This window comes from Lactuca virosa, chromosome 6 (genome assembly GCF_052849685.1).
Source record: "Lactuca virosa cultivar CGN04683 chromosome 6, Lactuca_virosa_CGN04683_v6, whole genome shotgun sequence".
In the NCBI taxonomy this organism is placed as follows: domain Eukaryota; kingdom Viridiplantae; phylum Streptophyta; class Magnoliopsida; order Asterales; family Asteraceae; genus Lactuca; species Lactuca virosa.
The window spans coordinates 235,652,307-235,676,604 of NC_136431.1; the positions used below are offsets into that span (position 1 = coordinate 235,652,307).

The 24,298-nt window shown below is 36.1% G+C and overlaps 1 protein-coding gene across 1 annotated transcript; it reads left to right on the forward strand.

Moving 5' to 3' along the window:
* Window positions 1-21,185: 21,185 nt before the first annotated feature.
* On the forward strand, window positions 21,186-23,733 carry LOC145119855 (peroxidase 12-like). The gene is made up of 3 exons (XM_079055619.1): window positions 21,186-21,488; window positions 22,599-22,796; window positions 23,006-23,733. Exons 1-3 carry the CDS (start codon window positions 21,234-21,236, stop codon window positions 23,624-23,626), a joined length of 1,074 nt encoding a protein of 357 aa, XP_078911745.1. The 5' UTR covers window positions 21,186-21,233; the 3' UTR covers window positions 23,627-23,733.
* The last annotated feature ends 565 nt before the right edge of the window (window positions 23,734-24,298 follow it).

Below are 24,298 nucleotides of genomic sequence, written 5' to 3' on the forward strand. Positions count from 1 at the left end.
GGAATCGGGTTAACATTAACGGAAAAAGATTCGGGTTGTCACATCATCCCCCCGTTAGAGGGAATTTCGTCCCGAAATTCAAACATAGAATACAAATCATGGACTCGGAAAAAGATGAGGATACTTCTGTTGCATTGAGTCTTCGCGCTCCCAAGTGAATTCAGGTCCCTGCTTGGCATTCCAGCGAACCTTCACTATAGGGATGCGACTTTGTTTCGTTCGTCTGACTTCCCAATCCACGATTTCGACTGGTTCTTCCACAAAATTGAGGTTCTCATTGATCTAGATCTCATCAAGAGGGATCACTAACGTTTTGTCGGATAAACACTTTTGAAGGTTCGACACGTGGAAGACAGGATGAATGTTGTTAAGTTCTTGGGGTAAACGAAGTTTGTATGCTACGGGACCGATCCTAGCGAGGATCTCAAACGGTCCTATGTATCTTGGATTTAGCTTTCCACGCTTTCCAAAGCGTATCATGCCTTTCCAGGGCGAGACCTCCAGAAGAAGATGGTCCCCAACCTGGAATTCCAAGGGTTTTCGTCGTCTGTCAGCGTAGCTCTTTTGTCTATCTATTGAAGCTTTCAGTCGTTCCCGGATTTGTACGATCTTTTTTGTGGTTTCCCGGATGATTTCTGGGCCTGTGAGAGTGCTATCGGGGACTTGACCCTTAGCTAGCTGCGTGTCACCCACCTCAGCCCAGCACAGAGTGGATATGTACTTACGGCCATAGAGGGCTTCAAACGGCGCAGCCTTGATACTAGTATGATAGTTGTTGTTGTAAGAGAACTCAACCAAGGGCAAATGGGTGTCCCATGACTTGCCAAAGTCTATGACACACGCCCTTAACATGTCTTCCAGTGTCTAAGTGGTTCTCTCACTCTGCCCATCGGTCTATGGATGGTAAGTCGTGCTCATATCCAGCTTAGTTCCAAGAGCCTTCTGCAGTGACTGCCAGAACCTTGAGGTGAATCTGCGATCCCGATCAGAGATAATGGACACAGGAACACCATGCAGACAAACTATCTCTTGGATGTAGATTCGTGTAAGTCTGTCCATCTTGAATGTTTCTTTGATTGGCAGGAAGTGGGCGGATTTGGTCAATCGGTCCACAATTACCCAGATGGTATCGTACCCACTCGGAGACTTGGGCAACTTAGTGATGAAATCCATGGTAATCCCTTCCCACTTCCACTCAGGTATTTCTGGCTGCTGAAGAAGTCCTGAGGGTTTTTGATATTCCACCTTTACCTTGGCTCAAGTCAGGCACTTGCCCACGAAGGTAGCGATCTCTGATTTCATGTTCGGCCACCAATAGAGCTTTTTGAGATCTAGATATATCTTATCCGAACCTGGGTGAACGGATTATCGGGTCTTGTGAGCTTCGTTCATGACAACCTTCCTGTAACCGCCGAACTTTGGGGTCCAGATCCGGTCCATGAAATAGTAAACTCCGTTTCCCTTTATCTCTAGGTTCTTATCCATTCCCCTCAATGCTTCATCCGACATGTTCTCTGGTTTTAAGGCTTCCAGCTGAGCCTCTCTGATTTGCGGGGATAGATGGGAATGGATGGTCATTATCAGTGCCTTCACTCTACGACCTGAATATTCCTTCCGACTGAGGGCATCCGCTACCACATTGGCCTTGCCGGGATGATAGCGTATTTCGCTCTCATAATCACTGAGTAACTATGCCCATCACCGTTGTCTCATGTTCAGCTCTTTCTGATCGAAGGTATGTTGTAGGCTCTTATGGTCAGTGAAGACAGTACACTTGGTTTCATATAGATAATGTCTCCAAATCTTTAACGTAAAGACCACTGCTCCCAACTCTAAATCGTGAGTTGTATAATTGACCTCGTGTGCTTTCAGCTGTCTCGATGCATAGGCAATAACCTTCCCTCACTGCATAAGCACACGGCCTAGGCCCTGATTGGACGCATTGCAGTAAACCACGAAGTCCTCAATCCCTTCTGGCAGAGACAGGATAGGTGTGCCACATAGGGCCTGCTTCAAGGTTTGGAACGCAGCGTCTTGCCTTTCTTCCCAACTAAAGGGTACACCTTTCTGCGTCAGGGTGGTTAAAGGCTTAGCGATTCTGGAGAAATTCTTGATAAACCTGCGATAATAGCCAGCGAGACCCAAGAATTGACGGATTTCTGTGGGTGTCTTCGGTGCTGACCAATTCTTAATCGCTTTGATTTTGGAAGGGTCCATGTGTATGCCTTCCTTGCTAACCACGTGACCAAGGAAAGTTACTTTCCTGATCCAAAATTCGCACTTTGAAAACTTTGCATAAAGTTTCTCCGCCTTTAGTGTTTCTAACACTAGTCTCAAGTGTTGTCTATGATCTTCCTCACTCCGAGAGTAGACAAGTATATCATCAATGAATACTATCACGAACTTGTCTAGGAAAGGGCGGCACACCCGATTCATCAGATCCATGAATATTGCGGGTGCATTGGTTAGACCAAAGGGCATTACTACAAAGTCGTAGTGACCATAGCGAGTTCGTAATGCTGTCTTGGGAACATCACTCTCATGAACTCGCAACTGATGGTACCCAGATCTCAGGTCTATCTTTGAGAAATAGCCGGCTCCTTGGAGTTGATCGAAAAGGTCGTTGATTCTGGGTAGGGGGTAACGGTTCTTGATCGTAAGCTTGTTTAGTTCACGATAGTCTATGAACATCCGAAAGGATCCATCCTTCTTTTTCACAAATAAGACTGGGGCTCCCCAGGGTGAGGAACTTGGTCTGATGAATCCCTTGTTAAGCAGTTCATTAAGCTGGCTGGATAACTCTTGCATTTCGGTCGGCGCTAGACGGTATGGAGATTTAGCTACAGGAGTAGCTCCAGGGTTTAAGTCGATACGAAACTCGACTTGGCCTTCGGGAGGGATTCCGGGAAGATCTTCGGGGAAGACATCAGGAAAGTTGCAGACTTCGGGGATGCTCTCGAGGTCTTTAGCTTCCTGCTTTTCGTTAACAACATGAGCTAGGAATGCATGACACTCCTTTCGCATATATTTCTGGGCTTTGTGTTGGATTAGGTGTCTAAGCCCATAACTGTTTTGGTATGTACTTGACCCGATTGTGAGCATGGTCCTTTTGGGTTGCCTTCACCATAGCAACTGATAGGATGAATTAAGGAGAAAGCAGATTAATTATGATTTATTAATATATTATAAGAATAATATATTAAAAGAGAAATCATATTGTATAATTAATATTAGTCAAGAATTAATTAAGAATTAATTTTGTGGCTAAAAGAGATTAATTAAATGAAAGGGACTGATACTGTAATTATAAGATAATTGCATAATTAGGCTAATGGACTCCATAGAAGTTGGAGTGGACGAAATCTATGGGGAAACCCATTAGAATTCGTCCAAGGCTTCTAAGGAGGGAGTCTATGGGCTGCTAAGAGCTTAAGCAGTCAAATTAGGGTTTCCTTGTTTGATAACCCTAATAGCCTAACTATATAAGGAACCCCTAAGGCCCCAAAAACGTGTGGAAGTAATCCCTAAGGGTTCTTAGACGTTTTTGGTGCCTCCTCCCTCTCTCCTTGTTCATCTTGTTGCTCATGGTGTTTGTGATTCCATTAGAGGTGCAACATTTGAGGCACTAAGCTTTCAAGAGTCAAGATCAAGAGGAATTGAGATTGTTATTGCTACATAACAATCAAGGTAAAGATCTAAACCCTTTTATTATGATGATATCGTTTATTATATACTAGATCTAGGGTTTGTGAGCTTTGGATAATTATTGCATGTTCATTAGACAAACTAGATCCAAAGCTTTAGGGTTTGCATGTACACCATAGGATTGATGTACTTCTCAAAACCCATAAGTGGTATCAGAGCCTAGGCTATTTGTTTGATGTATTTGATGCTTAATTGTTCATTGCTTGCTAGAAAATTGAAAATTTTACATTCTGACTGGCAGACTCGCCGAGTCCATGAATGGACTCGACGAGTAGGTCCTACTCGACGAGTTCCATTGTGGACTCGACGAGTCCAGGGCTCTGGTGCCGGGATTTTCGTTTTGTCTGCCAGATTTTGTTGAGGATAATTGCCAGAACTCGATTTTCTTGCCAAAATCCGATTTTTTAAGTTTGGAATGGTTATCCTCATCAAAATTGATGGATTTGGTTAAATATGGATAATATAGAATTATTATTAGTCAAATATTTAACCTAGTAATTTGTAAAAGTTTCAAATTGCACCCTATAGGTATTATAGTTTAAATTTGAACTTAAAAGTTTTAGTTTTTGAAATTTAAATAGTTAAACCCTAAATGTTTTGAAATGTTTCAAAACTTGCCCTCAAGTTTTGGAATTTGAATATTTTGATTACAAGTTTAATTTTGAAATATTAAATTCTAAAACCCTAGTTTTTGAAAAGTTCAAATTACACCCTTATCGTTTTATTAAGTTAATTAAGTGTATAATTAAAAGAGGGTTAATAAATCCATAATGATTTGGTTTACATTTAATTAAATTAAAAGTATAATTTATTAAATTAGAACACCTAGTATTTTAAAAGTGTAAAATACACCCTTATATTATATATAAAAATTAAATGTCTAATATTATATATGTATGAGTAAAGAGTCAGTCTTACCGTTAGTAGGCCTCATTCACGAAGCTGGTCTCTAAGGGGTGTTTAAGGAAATTGCCTATAAAATGGCGATTGAATGGGTATCCACTCTTACCCACCGCACTCTTGACTAGTGGAGGGTCGTTAGCCGAACGGGTAGGATAGGACACAACCTTCCATTATAAGTATAATGAAATACAAAGTAACTAAACGCCTTTATAAATTCCCAAATCTTAGTTACTTTAGGCAAAAGTGAATTTGATGCAAATCCATGGAATTACACTTTTTACCCTTGCCGAGACAATTAGTGGAGCGTGTGTGGTTAACCGGCACACTAAGTTGGGATTGGCATTGGTGGAAAAGGGTAACTCGATGTTTGTCATAGATCGATGGAGCGTGTGTGGTTAACCGGCACGTCGATTAGGTGACTGTAACATTGAGGGCACCACGTACATTCGCATGGTTGTTCACACCTTATTTGTGATCCTCGCCATCCCAGTCACAAATGAAGGGCATAATCGAGATCAAACATGCCATTGAAAAGTTCAATGAATCTCAAAAGATCTAGGAGTTTCAATTCATTTAAAACTTAAACCTTCAATTTTCGTTTTTCATGGTGGAAATTGGTAAATCGTCATTTACCTACCTTCAAATGTTCTGCAATTTGGATTACGACATCCCTCTTCCAAGTTATAGAATATTGTATTGGGTCCTAGCATTAATATCTCATTTGGGTGTTTTATTAAGGACTCAATCAACTAACTTGAATTTCTCCCATTTTGTAGATGTCAAAGTCTAATAACTATGGACTTCCTGAATCCTTTGGAAAAAGTTTTCCACTTGAAGATGGTGTTCCACAATTGGATTGTGGAAATGGAAATCATATTTCACTTCCTCCACCTCCTCCAATAATTCTCCCTGGCCCACGTGTTCGAAGACTTGAAAAGTTCAAGGTCACTCAAGCCCTATTGGCAAACAAACACGAAGATGGAAAGTTTGTATGTGCTCATGTCTTGGATATAAAGTTACATATTGACAGATTGGGAATGTTGGGTGTCAAAGTCTCTAGGAAGCTGGTTGTTGACTTGGTTCTTCAATCACTTCCTGACTCATATAGTGAGTTCATTAGAGAGTACTATATGGTGGACCGAGACGTGACTCTCATTGATTTGACTTATTTGCTTATTGCTGCTGAATCAGAAATGATCTGGCAGACTGGTCAAGAAAATTTGTCTGGTAAATCAATGTCTCAAACTTCTATGGACAATGGCAACATTGGAAGTCTAGAAAAGTTTTCTCTATGCAAGAGAAAGGCTAAGTCTCAGATAGTCCCTTGTGCCATTCCCAAAGAATCTGTGTGTTTCTACTGCCAAGAGAAGGGGCATTGGTCACGAAGCTGCCCTGACTACCTAAGAGATCTAAGAGATGGGAGAGTCAAGATGTATGACTCTACTTCAGGTAAAATCCACTATCTGACTCTATTAAGTTCCTTTTAGATTCTTGATACATAATGTGATAAGATTACATTTGGTGTTTTTGTAGGATCGAAGAAAAAGGAAGCTTAAAAGGAAAGAAATGAGATGAATCTGGTCATGAAGAAATAGATTTCGATTGCATGATTCAAAGATCGGATTTTTGAGCTGCTACTTTAGAGTTAGGATAGATTGCTAAATAATATTTACATAGTTTTCATTTGTAATCACATTGTAAGGACAAGATTTCTCCGCAATAAAATAAATTTTGATTTATCTTATTTATGTTTCCTTGCGATGGATTTTATGAAAATTGGTGTTTAATATCTCTATTGTTAGCAATATTGTGAATGGATTTGATTCTTAGTTATGTTATTTGTGATAATGTCATAAATTTACCAAATAAGGAAAGATTCCCATCGCCCAAGTTTCAATTGGACAGAAACTTGGAATCATGCAACTGGTATTATGTGATGAATGAGAACCTTCATATTTGGGAAATTGAGACTAATTCCTTGTTCACATAAGTATGTGAGTCAAGTGAAGGACTAGGAGATCTGGTACATAATGTTGTGCACTGGTCGAGTCCACCACAAAGAACACTAAAATATTCGTCATGATTTGCTAAAAGATTAGTAAATGTGGTTATACTTAAAAGATTAAGTATGATTCTGAATCATTGGAAAAGTTTCAATGGATAGCAAAACGAATAAGAAGAATCAATTAGGCAGAAAGATATAAGTTTCTCCAATCTGAAAAGATGGGAGAGGACTTAAATATCGTGTTTTATGATTAACTTAGTGATTATATAACCGTATCACAATTGATCCTCTAAGGACACCTTAGTACACTAGTATGGCTAAGAAGAGGAATCAGAAACTGTTGAAATGGTTAAATCAAAAGGTGAATCATACTTCGTTCCAAAGTCAAGTCTTAGAGTCGTACTTCAAGATTGTGACTTGAGTGACATAATCTTAAGAAAAAGGTTGATCACATTCATCAAATGTGGAGTACGAAAATGTTTTTCTCTTGCACGTTTGAAATTGGTAAGTTGTGATGTCTTGAATAAGACAAAGACCAACTAAGACCAATGTGTTTGTCTTGATAAGAAACCACACTAACTCTTGAATATTTGTTTGTCAAGGAATGTTTCCTGACAAGAGAATCTTATATGTTAAGAGGTCAGTGGGAGTCTTAATGATCTTGAAAGGTTTCAAGAGCTAATCAAGAATAAACCTATTGTTTAACACTAGCACATGACTTGAGGTTTGTAACCTATCGTGTTCACATAATTTTATTTTTGTGCCATTCCAGTTTTAAGTTAACTATGCATATGAGTTTTATGAGTTCTCAATTGATTACATAGAGGCAAAGCACCCTGATCAATGGAAAGTACATTGATAGGTAGGGGTTAGCTGCTCAAACACTTGGAAGCAATGGTGCGACCCTTGATGGCAAGAAATTAAGAATGAACAAGTTCTGTCCATAAGAGTTTGAATTTGTCACAAACATTATCTTATGATTATGATTATGACAAATTCACATGGATAGGAACATATACGCCATAAAATCGAAGTGTCATAAGGTTTCTCTCCGCTTCATGAAAATGATTGTGAGGAAACGCTTTCACTAAGAGAGATTTTAAGGAGATATCGATTGTGTAAATTGCATTCTCAAATTCGATCATGATTACGGCATCCCTTTTCGTGGTTCGAATTGTGAGATTTGGCAATTAGTCTAAACCTTTAGGATTTATTGCTATAAGTTCTGAATTAGTTTAGACATACATGTGAAATATCTAAGGGAAAGGTGTATGAGTTTGAGAAGCTTAGATAAAGGCTTATTGAAGCATATCGTATTAGAAATATGAACTTTGGAAGTCAATAAGTATTGATTTCTTGAAGTCTAACTGTTTTCTAAATACGTGTCAAAGCTAGTGGGAGCATAAATGTTATGCTGGTATGGATATAATCATCATGTTAGTGGGAGCCTGATTATTATTTTAAGTATTGCAAGTTAGCAATATTAATTATAGAAAACAAAAGGTTTCACTTTGCAAAGTTGCAGGGGTTGAAAAATTGTTTTTCTATAATTAAGGGAGAAAATATTATACTTCATTTCAAAATCTAAAAGCTTGGATCGAGAAATTTTAGTCAAATTTAGTCAAATTTATATGAATGTTATGTTGAAATGGTTCAACATAAGGAAATTCTATATATGGAAAGGATAATTGCGTTCTCAAAATTTGGTTATGATTACGGCATCCATCTTCATAATCAAAATTATCAGAATATGGCAAATAGAAATATTATAGCAAGAAACTGGTAAAGTATCACGTTTTTCATTATGAATCGTGTCCCATACGCTTCGGGTATAGGATCGATTGCATATGTTGTAATATTCGAACGTTCTAATATTTTCCAAATGCCTGGGACATTAAGAGGGAAAGAGGACTAGAACCGGATTTGACTAAATTAATTAAACAACTGTCAAGGACAATCTAAGGTTCGCCAAGGATTGGTCGCTTGTGTGCAGTTGGAAGTAAAGTATTGAATGGAACATATTGATGTCATTATAAATAGATAGGACTCTATTAAGAATGAGTTGTCGTATGACAAATATGGAAATGTTTCCATATTGGGAGTTTTACGTTAAGAATCTATGTCTAGATTAGAAACTTTTATGCAAGAAGGATATTCAAAGGAATGTACTTTGAATGTGAGACTTCATAAATAGAGCACTTTGTAATTTCATTCGCCGAGTCTTGGTGACTTTGTGTTGTGGCATTAAGAAAGGATCGTTGCACAAAATGTTAGAATCTAACATATTCTAGTAGTGGTAAGAATTGGGTATTCTTACACTAACGATAATGATTAGGAGTTGTGAAATGAGCATCATTGGAAATGTTTTCAATTGATCTATTTTACAAAGTATGGACCATAGGTAAACAGAGTGTGCGTGCTTGGTGTATGGGACAACTGTTGTTATAATTCAAGTAATAAGTTGATTATCCGAAACATTATACAATGAATAATGTGTAATCAATATGGTGACTAAATAAAAGGGGTTTTATTTATACTCAAAAGTTTGGGGCCATATTGGATTCAATTATTATTGTGTTTCACTTTGCATGTTTTGACTTCCCGAATAATAAGATTATTTAAACCATCCACGGTCGCTCATACTTTGGAAGTAGGTATGAAAGAAGAATGTCATGAATTGGCTTGTAGATTGTCTAAAGTGTATTAGACATAGAAAAAGTTTGCTACAATGTTCATGAGTGCTTATGAATTGAGATTTGAGCATTGGACTAAACTCACGCTCACTTGGATCGCTTCATGGATTTTATCACGAGTGATTGGTGAGACGATAATATCTTATATTCTTGAAACCAAGACATGTGAGTTGTAATTTACAAGTCGGTTGCACATTGATAATGTGTAAACGCACCAGTAACTTGGTGTTATAAAACATATTTTTGGGTTGCCTTCACCATAGCAACTGATAGGATGAATTAAGGAGAAAGAGGATTAATTATGATTTATTAATATATTATAAGAATAATATATTAAAAGAGAAATCATATTGTTTAATTAATATTAGTCAAGAATTAATTAAGAATTAATTTTGTGGCTAAAAGAGATTAATTAAATAAAGGAGACTGATACTGTAATTATAAGATAATTGCATAATTGGGCTAATGGACTCCATAGAAGTTGGAGTGGATGAAATCTATGGGGAAACCCATTAGAATTCGTCCAAGGCTTCTAAGGAGGGAGTCTATGGGCTGCTTAGAGCTTAAGCAGTCAAATTAGGGTTTCCTTGTTTGATAACCCTAATAGCCTAACTATATAAGGAACCCCTAAGGCCCCAAAAACTTGTGGAAGTAATCCCTAAGGGTTCTTAGACGTTTTTTGTGCCTCCTCCCTCTCTCCTTGTTCATCTTGTTGCTCATGGTGTTTGTGATTCCATTAGAGGTGCAACATTTGAGACACTAAGCTTTCAAGAGTCAAGATCAAGAGGAATTGAGATTGTTATTGCTACATAACAATCAAGGTAAAGATCTAAACCCTTTTATTATGATGATATCGTTTATTATATACTAGATCTAGGGTTTATGAGCTTTGGATAATTATTGCATGTTCATTAGAAAAACTAGATCCAAAGCTATAGGGTTTGCATGTACACCATAGGATTGATGTACTGCTCAAAACCCATCACTTTGATGCATGAGACGATACGAAGGTTTGAGCTAAGTTTATCACCGTAAATAACGAGGGCTTCGACAGATGGCAGATTGAGACATATGGCTTTTTCGTAGCAAAGGATATCAACACGATTGGGGCTCAACCAATCCATGCCAATGATGACATCGAAGCTTTTTATGGAAACTGGCATAAGGTCGATTGGAAAGGAATGATCGTTTAGGGTAAGGGTACAGCCTATGTATACGTCGTTAGTGCTCTCTTTCTTTCCGTTAGCCATCTCGACGGTAAATGTTTCGGTTCAAGGTTGGGATTTATGCTTTAGTAAATGTTTAAATGCATGACTAACAAAACTCCTCTCTGCACCATAATCGAAAAGAATGCATGCATAAGAGTTGTCGAGGAGGAACGTACCCGTAACAACGGTGGGATCAGCAACTGCCTCCTCCTGACCCATAGCTAGCACTCTCCCTGTGTTGCCAGCTGTTGTTGCTTTGGGGAAATTCCTCTTGAAGTGCCCTGATCTCCCCACAGCCATAACAGGTTTGACTAACGCCCGCTCCAGGAGCCTGATTGGTTGGTTGGCCTAGTGCCTTGCAAAATCGAGTTGTGTGCCCCTTCTTGCCACAGCTGTTGCACAACATTTCACGGCATGGCTCGTGATGATGATAGTTACACTTGTCGCACCGAGGAAGGGTACCAGCAAATCTAATGGTAGGTGCTGGAGCTGCAGGAACAGCGGCACGAGTAGTAGCAGCGTGGACTGCCACTGTCTGCCATTTCTTGGAGGGCTCCTGCGAAGACTGGCCCTTTCGCTTGTTCCAAATTTCTTCTTTCCGCCACTCGCATTTGGTGGTTCGGGAGCGGCTGTCGATTCATTAAGATCAAATCCGTGATCTATAGGAGTCTGCGCCAGGCACTTGGCGCTGTCAAAAGTGGTAGGCTTAGCAGCCTAGACATTCCCTTGAGTTGGGGGCGTTAATCCCCAAATGTATCTCTCAATTTTCTTGCTTTCCGGGGTGACCATTCCCGGACAGAGAAGAGCCAGATCGCAGAATCTAGCTGTGTAGGTGGCGATGTTAGAACCCTTCATCTTTAGGTTCCAGAGCTCCTGCTCCAAATTCTGCATTTCGCCTCTGGGGCAGTACTCAGCGAGCATCAGCTCCTTTAAACTCTCCCAAATCATGGCATTCGCTACCGGCAGAGTTAGGGATTTGACCCGGCTATTCCACCAGGTCAATGCTCTGTCGGTGAAGGTGCAGGCGGCATACTTCACCTTGTTTGCCTCAGAACATGCGCAAATTTCGAAAATTGATTCGATTTTCTCGAACCATCGGGTTAGGACAATGACACCTCCATTGGGTCGAAGGATTTAGGTTTAGCGTTCATGAAATCTTTGTAGGAACACTCCTTCGGGTGTCCCTGACCACTCTCCAGATTTTGGGGATGGGTACCACTTCCTAATCCGCTAGAGCCACCAGGATTTAATTACGCCATCACGGCAGTTACAGTGGCTGTAACTGCTGCCTGGAACATAGCAGGATCGAACTGAGGAGGTGGTGGCGTCGGATCTGTCGGGGGATGGTTGTTCTTTCTGTTGGGTCTTTTATTTGGAGGCATCTTGTTCTAAAAATAGTCAGGAAGAAGAGGACGGTAAGTCCCCTAGATTTTTGAATCAAGAGATATGACACAAGATATATCTCAGCCTGAAAGATAAAGTGTTCTACTAAGCGATAAACAAGAAAAGTTACCAATGCAAGTAAACTATCGCTAGGAACAAATAAGTAGCAACACTTGGGATAAATTTGTACGCTGTATTCGACTCTAGCTAAAATACTCCAATAGTATTTTAAGTTGTATGTTCTATTCTATCGATATTTTGTTGTATATAGCTTGGTAAGTTTTAGGCTTGCTGCAACATCACAGTTACTCCCAAACACATGTTGGTCATGTCTCAAATAAATATAGTTGATCAGGCTATATTGATCCCAGACATGATTACATAACTATCCAGGTTTAACCGCAGTCTCCAACATCCAAATACTTTTGTTTTGTTCTACTTATGATACTGTTTCTAGTACGTATGTATACTTGCATACTTCTTATAAATACTCATATATTTTAAAAAGTAGACTTTTAGTTCAGAGCACTTCAGCCCCTTAGTGTTTATAGTTGTATACCATGTAAGGTTCGGTATAATTAGTTCACTATAAACAATAGCTCTAATACCAATCTATCACACCCCAAAACCGGAACGGCGGAAACGTTCGGGGGTGGATGACGTCATATGTAGTATCACAACAATTGCATGATAGTAATCATAGTAAACACAACCATTACATTGGATAATTATAAAAGTAGTTACATCTGTTTGATTCGAAATTATATACATCAAAAGCATAACAAATGTAAAAGACGTGACTCTATATGTTGCGTCTTCTCAAAAACTGCGGGAGGTACCTGTCTACTGATTTCCTGAGAATACAAACAGTTTTGAAAGAGTATCAGCATTAAGCTGGTGAGTTCATAAGTATGTTTATGTAGTGAAAACCTGTTTGTAAATCTGTAAAATGTTTGCATGTTCTCAAGAAAATCCAATATTTTCTTTAGTATATGTATGATTAAACTAGTTCCTTCTATGACCACTTAGTTCATACTAGCTATGTATAACCCAATACAGAACAGACCGTTGATTGTGTGGATCTTCCCTAAGCCCACAACCAAACAAGGAACAGGAAATGAGGCGGAAACCATACATCCCAAGGTCTATCGGGTATTCTTTATACACAACTCGGATGCATAAACTAAGTTATTATAGAATTTAGTGAGGAATGTTCGTTACTGTATTCTGTTGTAGCATAGGAAAATGTTAGTTTGTATACCTGGTTCCTACCAATCGTAGTATGTGTGCATTCTGTACCAAAAACCAATGTACAGTATGATCTATTTGAAAACCCTGGCTACCACCAGCATGTATAGTATGTTCTGTTCGAAAACCCTGGTTACCACCAGTATGTATAGTATGTTCTATTCGAAAACCCTGGCTACCACCAGTATGTATAGTATGTTCTGTTTGAAAACCATGGCTACCACCAGTATGTATAGTATGTTCTGTTTGAAAACCCCGGCTACCACCAGTATGTATAGTATGTTCTGTTTGAAAACCCTGGCTACCACCAGTATGTATAGTAGTTTCATTACTTAAAATAAAACTAATGAAGAATTAAATCCCATAAACAAATGGTTAGTTTATAGTATTTTGAGTCGTATAACCATGCTTGATATGACCTAGTGACCTTTTCGACGTTCTTCAAGTGTCGGTTAAATGACATTTGTCACCCCAGGCATGCCTGCCTAACTGTAGCTAGCAGTTCAGGTGTGGGATTATCAGTCCCGAATAGATCGATTCACAAATATCACGCTCTCCCTCCAAGAGACTCTGGTTATACTATGATAGGATTTAATCTGTACCCCGAAAGGTACAATTGAAGAGTTGTCTCACAATCCTGTATTAACTAGTTTACGTGTGGTTCTGTATGGTTCTTTTGTATTTGAAACCGTGTGTATACTTTAAAGAGTAATAATTATACTTAAATAATTATTTAATGTTGTACTCTTGAAGTCCGAATGCATTTCATAAACTAAATCTGTCATAGTTTATATGTTTTGCAATGTATAACTCTGAATTCATGAAACTGTGTATTGAAAACCCCAAACAATACCTATTATAGTTTGCATGTATGTTGTGTGTTCGGTTCGTGTATTGATCTGAAAACTATGCAATTATGGCTGTATATCGAAAACGTCCCTTATGCTCAACATGTTACAAAAGGGATAAAATATCTAAATATTTTATAAAACATGGAAATCTTTTGGTTGTATCAATTGCATAAGTTTTGAAATTCTTTTGTATAAGTTCACAAAATCATTCGTGTTTGGCTTGTATTCCCCCCCCCCCCCCCCTGAAAACCTTAAAAATAGTAAAAGCATTGGGGTATGAACTCACAGTTAGTCGTGCAAATAGTCGGACAGCGAAAACTGAGAGTGAAGACCCTCGAGTTGATGTACGCGGCACTCAACGGAATCCTAATACAATTAATACATATATGTATTTTATTAGCGAAACCATTAATTATAGTGTGGGGAAAACACTTGTTTTCGGTTTAGGAATGTTACCGGGACTCGATTGAATCGGAAAAGCGGGTTTGCAGCCAAGATTCACGGTGTGAAGGAGTTTGCGGCCGTGAACTGCCCCTTGAAGGGTTTACGGCCGTGAACTATCCTTGAAGGGTTTACGGCCGTAATCAAGTTTACGGACTTTGAAGATTTGAAGGTATGAATGTTGTACGGCCGTAAACTCAAGAACAACAATGTTAGATTCGATGAAAAATGTGTTTTAGCTGCTCAAAAACAACTTCTGAAGGTGTTTCCTGATGATTTTCGGAAGAAAAAGGGGTGTTTTGGTGTTTACGGTCGAGAGGTAGAGAGAGAATGAGAGAGTTTTCGGCTAAGAAAGTTCAAATGAGGGAGGGTGTCCCGTATATATAGGCTGAGGGTATGGTCGGTGGTGGGTCCACCTGGCACGTAGCCTCAAACGGGTTTACGGCCATAAATGGGTTTACGGCCGTGAACTCCTCTCAGGCCGAAAACCATTGATCTTTCAAAGGAAACTCGGGTTTTTCGCGTGATTTTGGTTCCGACTCTTATATAACATTTAATTATATAACTAAATGATTTTCCAAACCATAGGAATATGACGGGACTCAATAAAATTCAAATTTAATTAACGGAATCGGGTTAACATTAACGGAAAAAGATTCGGGTTGTCACAAGAACAAATTTTGAATTTTTGCATGGGTTTAGACAAGAGAATGAAAGCCTCACTTTATATAGAAAATCTTTGGTCCATAAGTTCTTAACACTTAAAGAACCCATGCCCCTAAAGCTATGTGTTCCCTATGCTTCAAGCCATGCGTTTCTTTTAAATAAATTAATCAAAACACCATCACTCCTTATTTTAATCATATTGTTCATGTTTGTCTTTTTAGAGGAGTGTTCTTTTCATTAAACAAATGAGAGTCCATACTCTCTTTTGTCTAGCCATATTTCGAAATTATAAAAGCAAAAAAAGACAGAATCCTTTTATATTTTATAAACCAAGTTTATAAAATATAAACTTTAACTTTTTGGTAAAAGAGAAAAGAATTTATTTAGTCCAAAATGTTGTGCATGAATTATTAATTCATACCATATGAATTACGTAATATTACGTGCTAATGAAAATTATTATTTCCTAGAAATAAACAATTTTCAATTTAATTATAAGAGTTTATTGAATATTTATTAAAATCAATTTCTAATAAATAATCAATTATATCAAGTTGTTGTTAGTGTGACCCTTTAGTAACATATGTTAATTAACAATATCACTTTAATATGATTATTGAGCTTACTAGATCTTTCATTTAGACCCTCCAAGAGATAGAGATCTCACTTCTACGTCTAAATAGGAAAAAAAAATATAACTTGGCTCAACCCATTAAGTCCTTTCTCTTGAAGACTACTAGATAACCACTTCTAGAAATGTTTCTATCATCTTATAACAACATAAAAATCCTTATTTTCCAGACATGCATGTCCAATGCATGTCTTGGACCCTTATTAGGTCAAAATGAGGGGTTTTTTACCCAAAGATCCATGCATGGCATCAAAAGTCACTAATACTTCATATCCAATGCACCACATGACCTAAATGGCATGGAGATTCATAAAGTTGCAAACTTTATGAGATCTCGCCATCCAATAATCAAGAATATGATTATTTATGGACAAAAATAGCTAGATCTAGTCATATAAATCATAAAGATTCGATTTTGAGGACTTACAAGAGTCCAAGAATGTGCTCAAGGTAGATGGGAAGATTTTTTTTGCTGGAAATTAGCTCCTTTCTTCTTCTTATTTCCTGCAATGGCTTCAAAGACCACCTAAAACAAGGTTTAATCAAGGAGGAGGGGGATTAGGGTTAGCACAAACTCAGAGGGCTGATGGAGGATGAGGGTGAGCAAACTCTAGCCTTATCATTCCTTTAAATAGGGAGCAAAACCCAAAAATAGGGTTTTGTCATTTGCCAGCTGCCACGTCATGGCCATATACTTCCACGCCATGGCAGCCTTTAATTAGCCCGTGATTTTTCTTGAAGCGCAACGTCGTGGTGCCTTCCCCCACGTCGTGGTGACCTTAAATTCTTAAACTCTTGGAAATTGAATTACCTTAGGATCCGGATGTTACAAATAGACTTGAGTTAACATGTTGTAATACCACTGATGGGTTTCGAGCCTCATTCTAACAAACAAAAAGGTAACAAAAACGATAAACAATTTGATATATTACTCGAAACATATGGATCTAAACTCAACTAATCTATGCATCTTATTAGAACATAATAAATAGAAAACATACCTTTGATTTCTTAGTTGGTTTCTTCTTTTGTCGATTCAGTGGATTAGAATAAGGAACCCAAATGAGAGTTCCTCTTCTGTGATCTTACCCAAGATGCAAACAAGAATCAGATCCAAGCAATCCTCGAACTTCCAGCTTCAAACGAAATCAAAATATCGATTTTGTTCTTTGACCACTGCGTAGGGATCAGACTGCCACGACGTGGGAACGGCAATTCAGGATTCTTTAGGGTTTTGAGGATTCGAAAATTTGGTAGCTTAGTGGTATATTTTTCAAGTTTCAAAACCGGATTTGGACCCCTCTACTTATAGGGAGGTGATTTGAAACCCTAGAGATAATTAACAAATATAATAGCAATTATCTATTGTATTCATATCATTTTGTAATATTTCATATTCCATTTAATTACTATTAATTAATTAACAAAACAAGTGCATCAAATAAATATCTTTTCAGATCTGTTTCTTTTTGTTCTTACGTGTAACCTAAAAGGATACTGTTATTTATAGTAATATTATTGGGCTTCATTATGGCAATGGGCACTAATCTCCATCAGTTATGGGTTCCTGTTTCTGGTGGCGTCTAGAAGACTTCGTTTGAGGAAGATCACAAGTCTAAGTTTTCGATCCATCTAGGGGCCACTAAGATGTATAAAGACCTAAGACTGGGTTATTGGAGGCCATGTATGTAGATGGAGATAGTGTGGTACGTAGAGCGGTGTTTGACTTGCTGGAAAGTCAAGGACAAACATCAGAGACCCCATAGAAGGATGCAGCCGTTAACCATTCCTATGTCGAAATGAGAGGAAATCACTATAGATTTCATCACAAAGTTTCCAAGGAAAACACATGGGGTTGATTCTATATTAGTTATTGTTGACCGTCTTTATCTTTTGTATAGAGTGGCATAAAGTTCTCTGAATGTGTGCTTAATTTGTGACTGTTCACTTAAATGAAGCTCAATAGACCTAGACAATCAAATATCATCTAATGCAAAGGCCACAAAGACTTAGGATCACCCTTTACAGTTGTTGTTGCAAGTTTATAAGTAAACAACATAACATATTCCATAAATCAATGGATGTTTCTTGATAAGGACCTTCAACTTATGCAGAGAGCATAAAATTTTGTTATCAACTTTTATCCTTTTTTCCTACAAAAGAAGCTTAGTCAATACAAGTCAAAAAGAGTTCTACATAGAAAAAGCTAGTAGACACTCACATTACAAAGTGATAATGGTGTCATAATGTTCACTTTAACTATGTATGTAGTGTGTGACACATATGTAATATTTTTTAGTAGAATAAGCCACAGGCGATAAATTTAGATTTTATGTCAACTTGTAATAATAAAAATAAAAAGTCAAGTTTTGACTATTCAAGAGATGAATTCAAAAGGGGGATTCTTTATAAAATAAATGGACATGAATCTTATGAAATGGTAGTCTCTCAGGTCTCAGATTAGGTTAAGAAGAGTAAAGACAACAAACATTGATGCAAAATTATGACATTAAATGAATAACATCACTGAAAATGAATACATGCAACAATATAAAATGCAAATTTGAACCAAAACAGTAACATATATTCACTGCAACAGTTCATTGATAGAAAAAAAATTACAAACTAATTCAACAGAATGAAATAGAACTCTTAATCAAGCTTAAATCGATATCAAATTATCAAAAGAGCTGACTATTAAACACTCATTACCTGGAACCATTAGCAGAGACATCCATGAACAAAGTCAATAACGATTTTGGGGGTGAACTTTAGAGAAGTCGAATTTCAGATTAGATTGAGATAAAAAAATTTATTTTCATTTGGGTTTTGGGGGAAGCAATGAGTGAATTTCAAGATTGAAAAGGGAACATGATCCCGACTAAAGGTATGATGAATAATTGTTGGTATATTGCAGTCGATCAGCTCATGTGCGTCTTCCAAATGGTTAACCACAATCTAAATTGAAAGTATTAATAAACTCATAATCATATTTTACATGTTTAAATTTTAGGTAGTATCGTCATAGACATCATAATCTTAGATGGTATTGTTTAAACTTCTCCACCACGCACCGTCATCTACCACCGCCATCCTCACCTCCAATCCTTTATCCATCTGTTTGTTCATCTACCTAATTGGGTTAATGGGCGTGTTAGATTTTCATAAAATTCTCTGAAGTTTACAATGAATTAGGTTAGGGCATAGCAAGAAGGCATATTCATTGAGCACCTTATTCTTCATCTTTATTTGGTGGTGAATCTTGTTCTCATTTCAAAAAACACTTCACACATGTTTACTAGGTTCATCTTTACCTTAACGTACACAAGAATCTCCCATCTAAAATTGAAAGAACACACAACATATCACAAGCAGAAAAAAACAAAATCAATCCAAGAAATTGACATATACACGTAGTGAAAAACACAATCGCATCAAGTTAAACACAAACACACAATCAGAGGATACCCTAGATTCCAATACGTACCCGGATGTGTGTTATTTCATACAATCGAAGATGGAAGATGCACCAAGAAATTATAGAGCAAGAAAGACGCAAATAACTTTGTTGGCAACCAAAATAAGATAGACGAAAAGATGATATCGGTGAATGCGGTTGCGATCAGTGGCTTTGGAGAATAACAGAGGAGATGAGGGTCGACAACTCCTGCAACGTAGCTTCGTTTGCAAAAGTGAAGAAATAGGTAGAGATAGATATAAGAGTAAGGAGGTCATATGGTGGTGGACGAAGGATCTGAAACAGGTGGCGAGCATGCAAGAAAAGTACAACAGGTCGACTCAATACTAGTCGATCACCACCCAAACCCGGCCAACAAAAGCAAAACAATAACCATCATCTTAAACTAAGCATTGTTCATAAACGTTGTTCATATATCTTCTAATAATCGAGTATAAATTTTGCCACTTGTCATTTTTTTATAATTTTTAATTTCTTTTCTCATACTCTTTAAAAATGACACATGTCTTTTTTCTATGATTTTAGATTTAAATTTAAATCTTTTTCTAAGTCCCTTAAAATTAGCATTATTAATATGATTTTGAAATTTAAAATACTTGGTAATCAGTTATGTGATCCATGATAGAAAAAAATAATCAAATATATATAATTTCCGATTTTACTCATTTTGTTCTCCTTTTTTTTATATTTTTATAAACACCCTTTTATAAATTTGTTTAAAATATTTTTGTTACAATTATTATGTATTTTATTTTCATTTATCAATCATATATTACATGGGTTATAATCTAGGTAATATGTATATAATAATAGAATGAAAATAAAAATAATAATAGAATGAAAATAAAAATATGATTTATGATTTATCATAAACAGTAAGTTGGCATATTTAAATTCATTTGTTAAATAAGTTAGTCCAAAATATTAAGAAATAAAGATATTTGTTTTATACCTATAAAACAATTGAAATAATGTTTCTTTTGGTAATCTGTTAATATTCTAATATTTTCTTTGTGAAGTGGCAACAATTTTTGGATATACGATTTGATATCTGAACCCGTATCCGAAAATTCGGATATCCAAAATTTCGAATACAGATTCATATATTAATACTCACTATTCGAAATTGTCGGGTATTCGGTTTTGAACACCCCTACCTCCAGCTTGCTTTTAAGGATGAGGGGAAAAATCTTGAAATAATATTTCCTTAGATTGGTTTATGTTTGTTTTTTTATAATCTTGGTTATTTATATCAATTATGTAATTTTTTTATTTTGAAGTAATGAAATATTAGGATTTTATTTATTTTGTGTTAGTAACTAATTTTTTTATTAAATTTAAATTATTTACTAACATTTAATTTCTAAAATTAAATTATTTTATTGTGAAAAAAAAAAGTGAAAGGTGTCCGGTTTCCTTGTTTTGAAGAGTGAAAATATAATATGAAAAGAAAATGAGGTAACGTTGGAGTAATTTTAAAAAAAAAAATGTGAAAGATAGATGTATTATTGGATCTTACATTAAACCGAGAACATAAATTTAGGAAATTCTAATGATTTCAAAAATAATTATTTATTTAAATTTTAAACAATTTCCTTGTCAGAATTTATCACGAAGTGCATTACAATATAATTCTCTTTCTACTTTTTCTTTTTCAAATATTTTTCTGAATAAAGAGATGAATAAATATAAAAGATGGTTAATTTGTTTAAATATGTCTCTTTTAATTATTACTAAAAGTCAAGATATTATATTATTTATAAGTTACCCAAATTTAGATTGTAGTTGATAAATAGATTAATACAATTAATAAATTGAAACAAACCTAAATGCATTCGTCGGTGCACCCACATGGACTACATCACATCACCGAGCCCTTGTATTTATCTTCTGCCTTATCCATAATTAGAGGGACTAAAAAAAGAAGTATTCAATCATGAGGGGTTATAATGAAACTTCTTCAGCTATAAGAACTCCATGTCTATTCCAGGTTTGAGAGCAGAGAACACAAGCATCCATCAATGGCTTCTAAAATTACAGTAATGCCCTTTCACACACTCAGTGTGACAATATTGGTGGTGGTGGTTCTTGTGCATTTGCATGGAACAGAAGCACAACAGCAGCCATTGGTGCAGGGGCTTTCTTGGAATTACTATCAAAAAAGCTGTCCAAAATTGGAATCAATTATTAAAAAACAGTTGGAGAAGGTGTTCAAGAAGGATGTGAGTCTTGCTGCTGCTCTACTTAGAGTTCACTTCCATGATTGCTTTGTTCAGGTATAAATACATTTATATTCCCAATTTAACATTTTGCTTTAATTAGTAGTGACAGATTCAAGATTTTTGATCATGTTATGTATTATTGTAACAATTTTTTTTTTACAAAATAGAAATATGCTTTTTACCAGGGTATATTCGTCTTTTTGTCTTGAGCCAAGAATAATTGTCTGGTTGTACATACCTACTAAGTACAATGATTTATTAATTAATAGAATAATTAAATAAATATATTTTCATCTAGGAAAACTAAAAATGGTTGTGTAAGTTTTGTATAACAAAAATCATTTAGATTTAATTTTTCGAAATAAAACATGAATATATACATGTTTAAAAAATAATTATTTTGCAATAGATTTAATTAAACAATAAATTGAGGGTATATGGAAAAACCGAACCCTTTTAACTTTTAAGTATGACTTTATATTTTGAGTATGTTCAAATTGAATTGTTGATATGTATTAACAATTTGATGTTGGAAATTAAAATTTAAACGTGTATCTACATAATTTTGTGTAAATTTTTTAAAAATCATTTATTTTAGAGAATCCACTTTTAGAAAGTGGAGTATAGTCTTAGAATAATCAGTGTTTTTATTCCCAAAATATTCCTTTGAACCACGTTTTTTATAACAATAATAAATTAATAATGATATTTGTCTTTCTCAGTTTGATCAATAATTTAATATACAAGATCTATAGGACAAATTCCTCTACATCGTTCTGCGAAAAATGTCAGGCTTTCCAACAAACGAATATAGCTTTGAAAAGAGTTAATTAATAACATATAACGAAAATAGATCACTTAAAACCTGATCATACCTTTTAATCTATAGCTCTAAAATTTGTATTTGATCGACTTATCATAACATTCATGTAGTTTGATTAGAATTTCAATGATCATAATTCGTATTGATTTTATGATATGAATATGACGATTAATAACATATAACGAAAATAGATCACTTAAAACTTGATCATACCTTTTAATCTATAGCTCTAAATTTTGTATTTGATCGACTTATCATAACATTCATGTAGCTTGATTAGCATTTCAATGATCATAATTCGTTTTCATTTTATGATATTAATATGATGATGTCTTCAACAGGGTTGTGATGGTTCGGTGTTGTTGGATGGATCGGCTAGTGGGCCCATTGATAGCGAAAAGACTGCCCCACCAAACCTAAGCTTGAGGGGTTATGATGTCATTGAGGATCTTCGTAGTCGGGTTAACAAAGAATGTGGTTCGAATACTGTTTCTTGTTCCGATATCACTGCTATTGTTGCTCGTGACGCCGTTGTCTTGGTAAACCCTTATACACTCTTGATCTTATTTCAAGATTTTACTTTTACTTTATCAAATCATAAATGTAACAATATAATATAATACTTAAACCTAGAGTCTCTTTACAACAACAACAACAACAACAGACTTCGAAAATCACATTGTTAATACTTAAACCTATAACCTAATTCATTTGTTTAAATGTTTCAACAAACTTGTTATATAAACAGACCGGTGGACCACAATATAAAGTTCCATTAGGCCGAAGAGATGGAGTAACATTCGCCACAAGAAGCGCGACACTTGCAAATCTTCCATCACCATTTGTCCCAACAGGCACACTGCTAACGAACCTAGCGCTCAAGAACTTTGACGCCACTGATGTTGTGGCCTTATCTGGAGCCCACACCATCGGTGTCGCCCATTGTACTTCTTTCACTCGACGCCTTTACCCTACACAAGACACAACCATGGATAAAACCTATGCTAGCAACCTTAGACGTGTATGCCCCAATGCTAATACCAATGCAACCACAAACATGGATCTTAGGTCTCCGAATGTATTCGATAACAAGTACTTTGTTGATCTCATGAACAGACAAACACTCTTGATATCGGATCAAGATTTATACACTGATAAACGGACACGCTCTATTGTTACAAGCTTTGCGGTTAATCAAACATTGTTTTTTGAGAAATTTGTAGATGTTATGGTGAAGATGGGACAAATGGAGGTGTTAACAGGCACACAAGGTGAAATTCGTAAAAGGTGTTCGGTGCGTAACTCGAACGAGTTGCTTATATCAAGTGTTGTTGAGGGTGACAACATGGACAGTGTCGAGAGTCTTTGAGGTTTTCGAAAGTTCTTTGTATGTTTGGGTGGTTAGATTCATGTTATCTTTTGATGTTTTCTGATGTATGCACGTTTTCCTTTGTGTTAACAAAATCTTTTCGAACACTTAACCTTTGATGGAATTGTGATGGCTTCTTTTATGGAGAAACCGAGTTTAATTGATGAGATGATACATCATGTTTGACATACCAGCAACAGTATGCTAGTTTGGAAAATATAAGAGGAAATCAAGTATTTGCCAAATATAATAACCATTGTGTTAAATCTGCAAAAGACGATCCTATATATATATTCATGTTTTCAGATTAATACGAAGAAAATTAATAAACAAATTAATTTAGTGGAGGACCATGACACAATAGGTGGCAATAATAATGATGACCATTTTTAATTTTTTTAATAGTGAGCAGATTTTATTAGGGATAATGACTTAAAAGAGTAATATATTTTTCGATTTGTACACATTTGGTCACTGAGTTTTTTTTTCGTCCACATTTACCTCTTCAACTTGTTAAACTGTACACATTCAGTCCTTATGACCGGTTACTCCAGGTTAGCCGGGAAAAATGACTTATTAGGGTAATATATTTATCATTTTGTACACATTTAGTCCTTAATATTTTTGTACACATTTAGTCCTTAATATTTTTTTTGTTTCAAAATAAGTTAT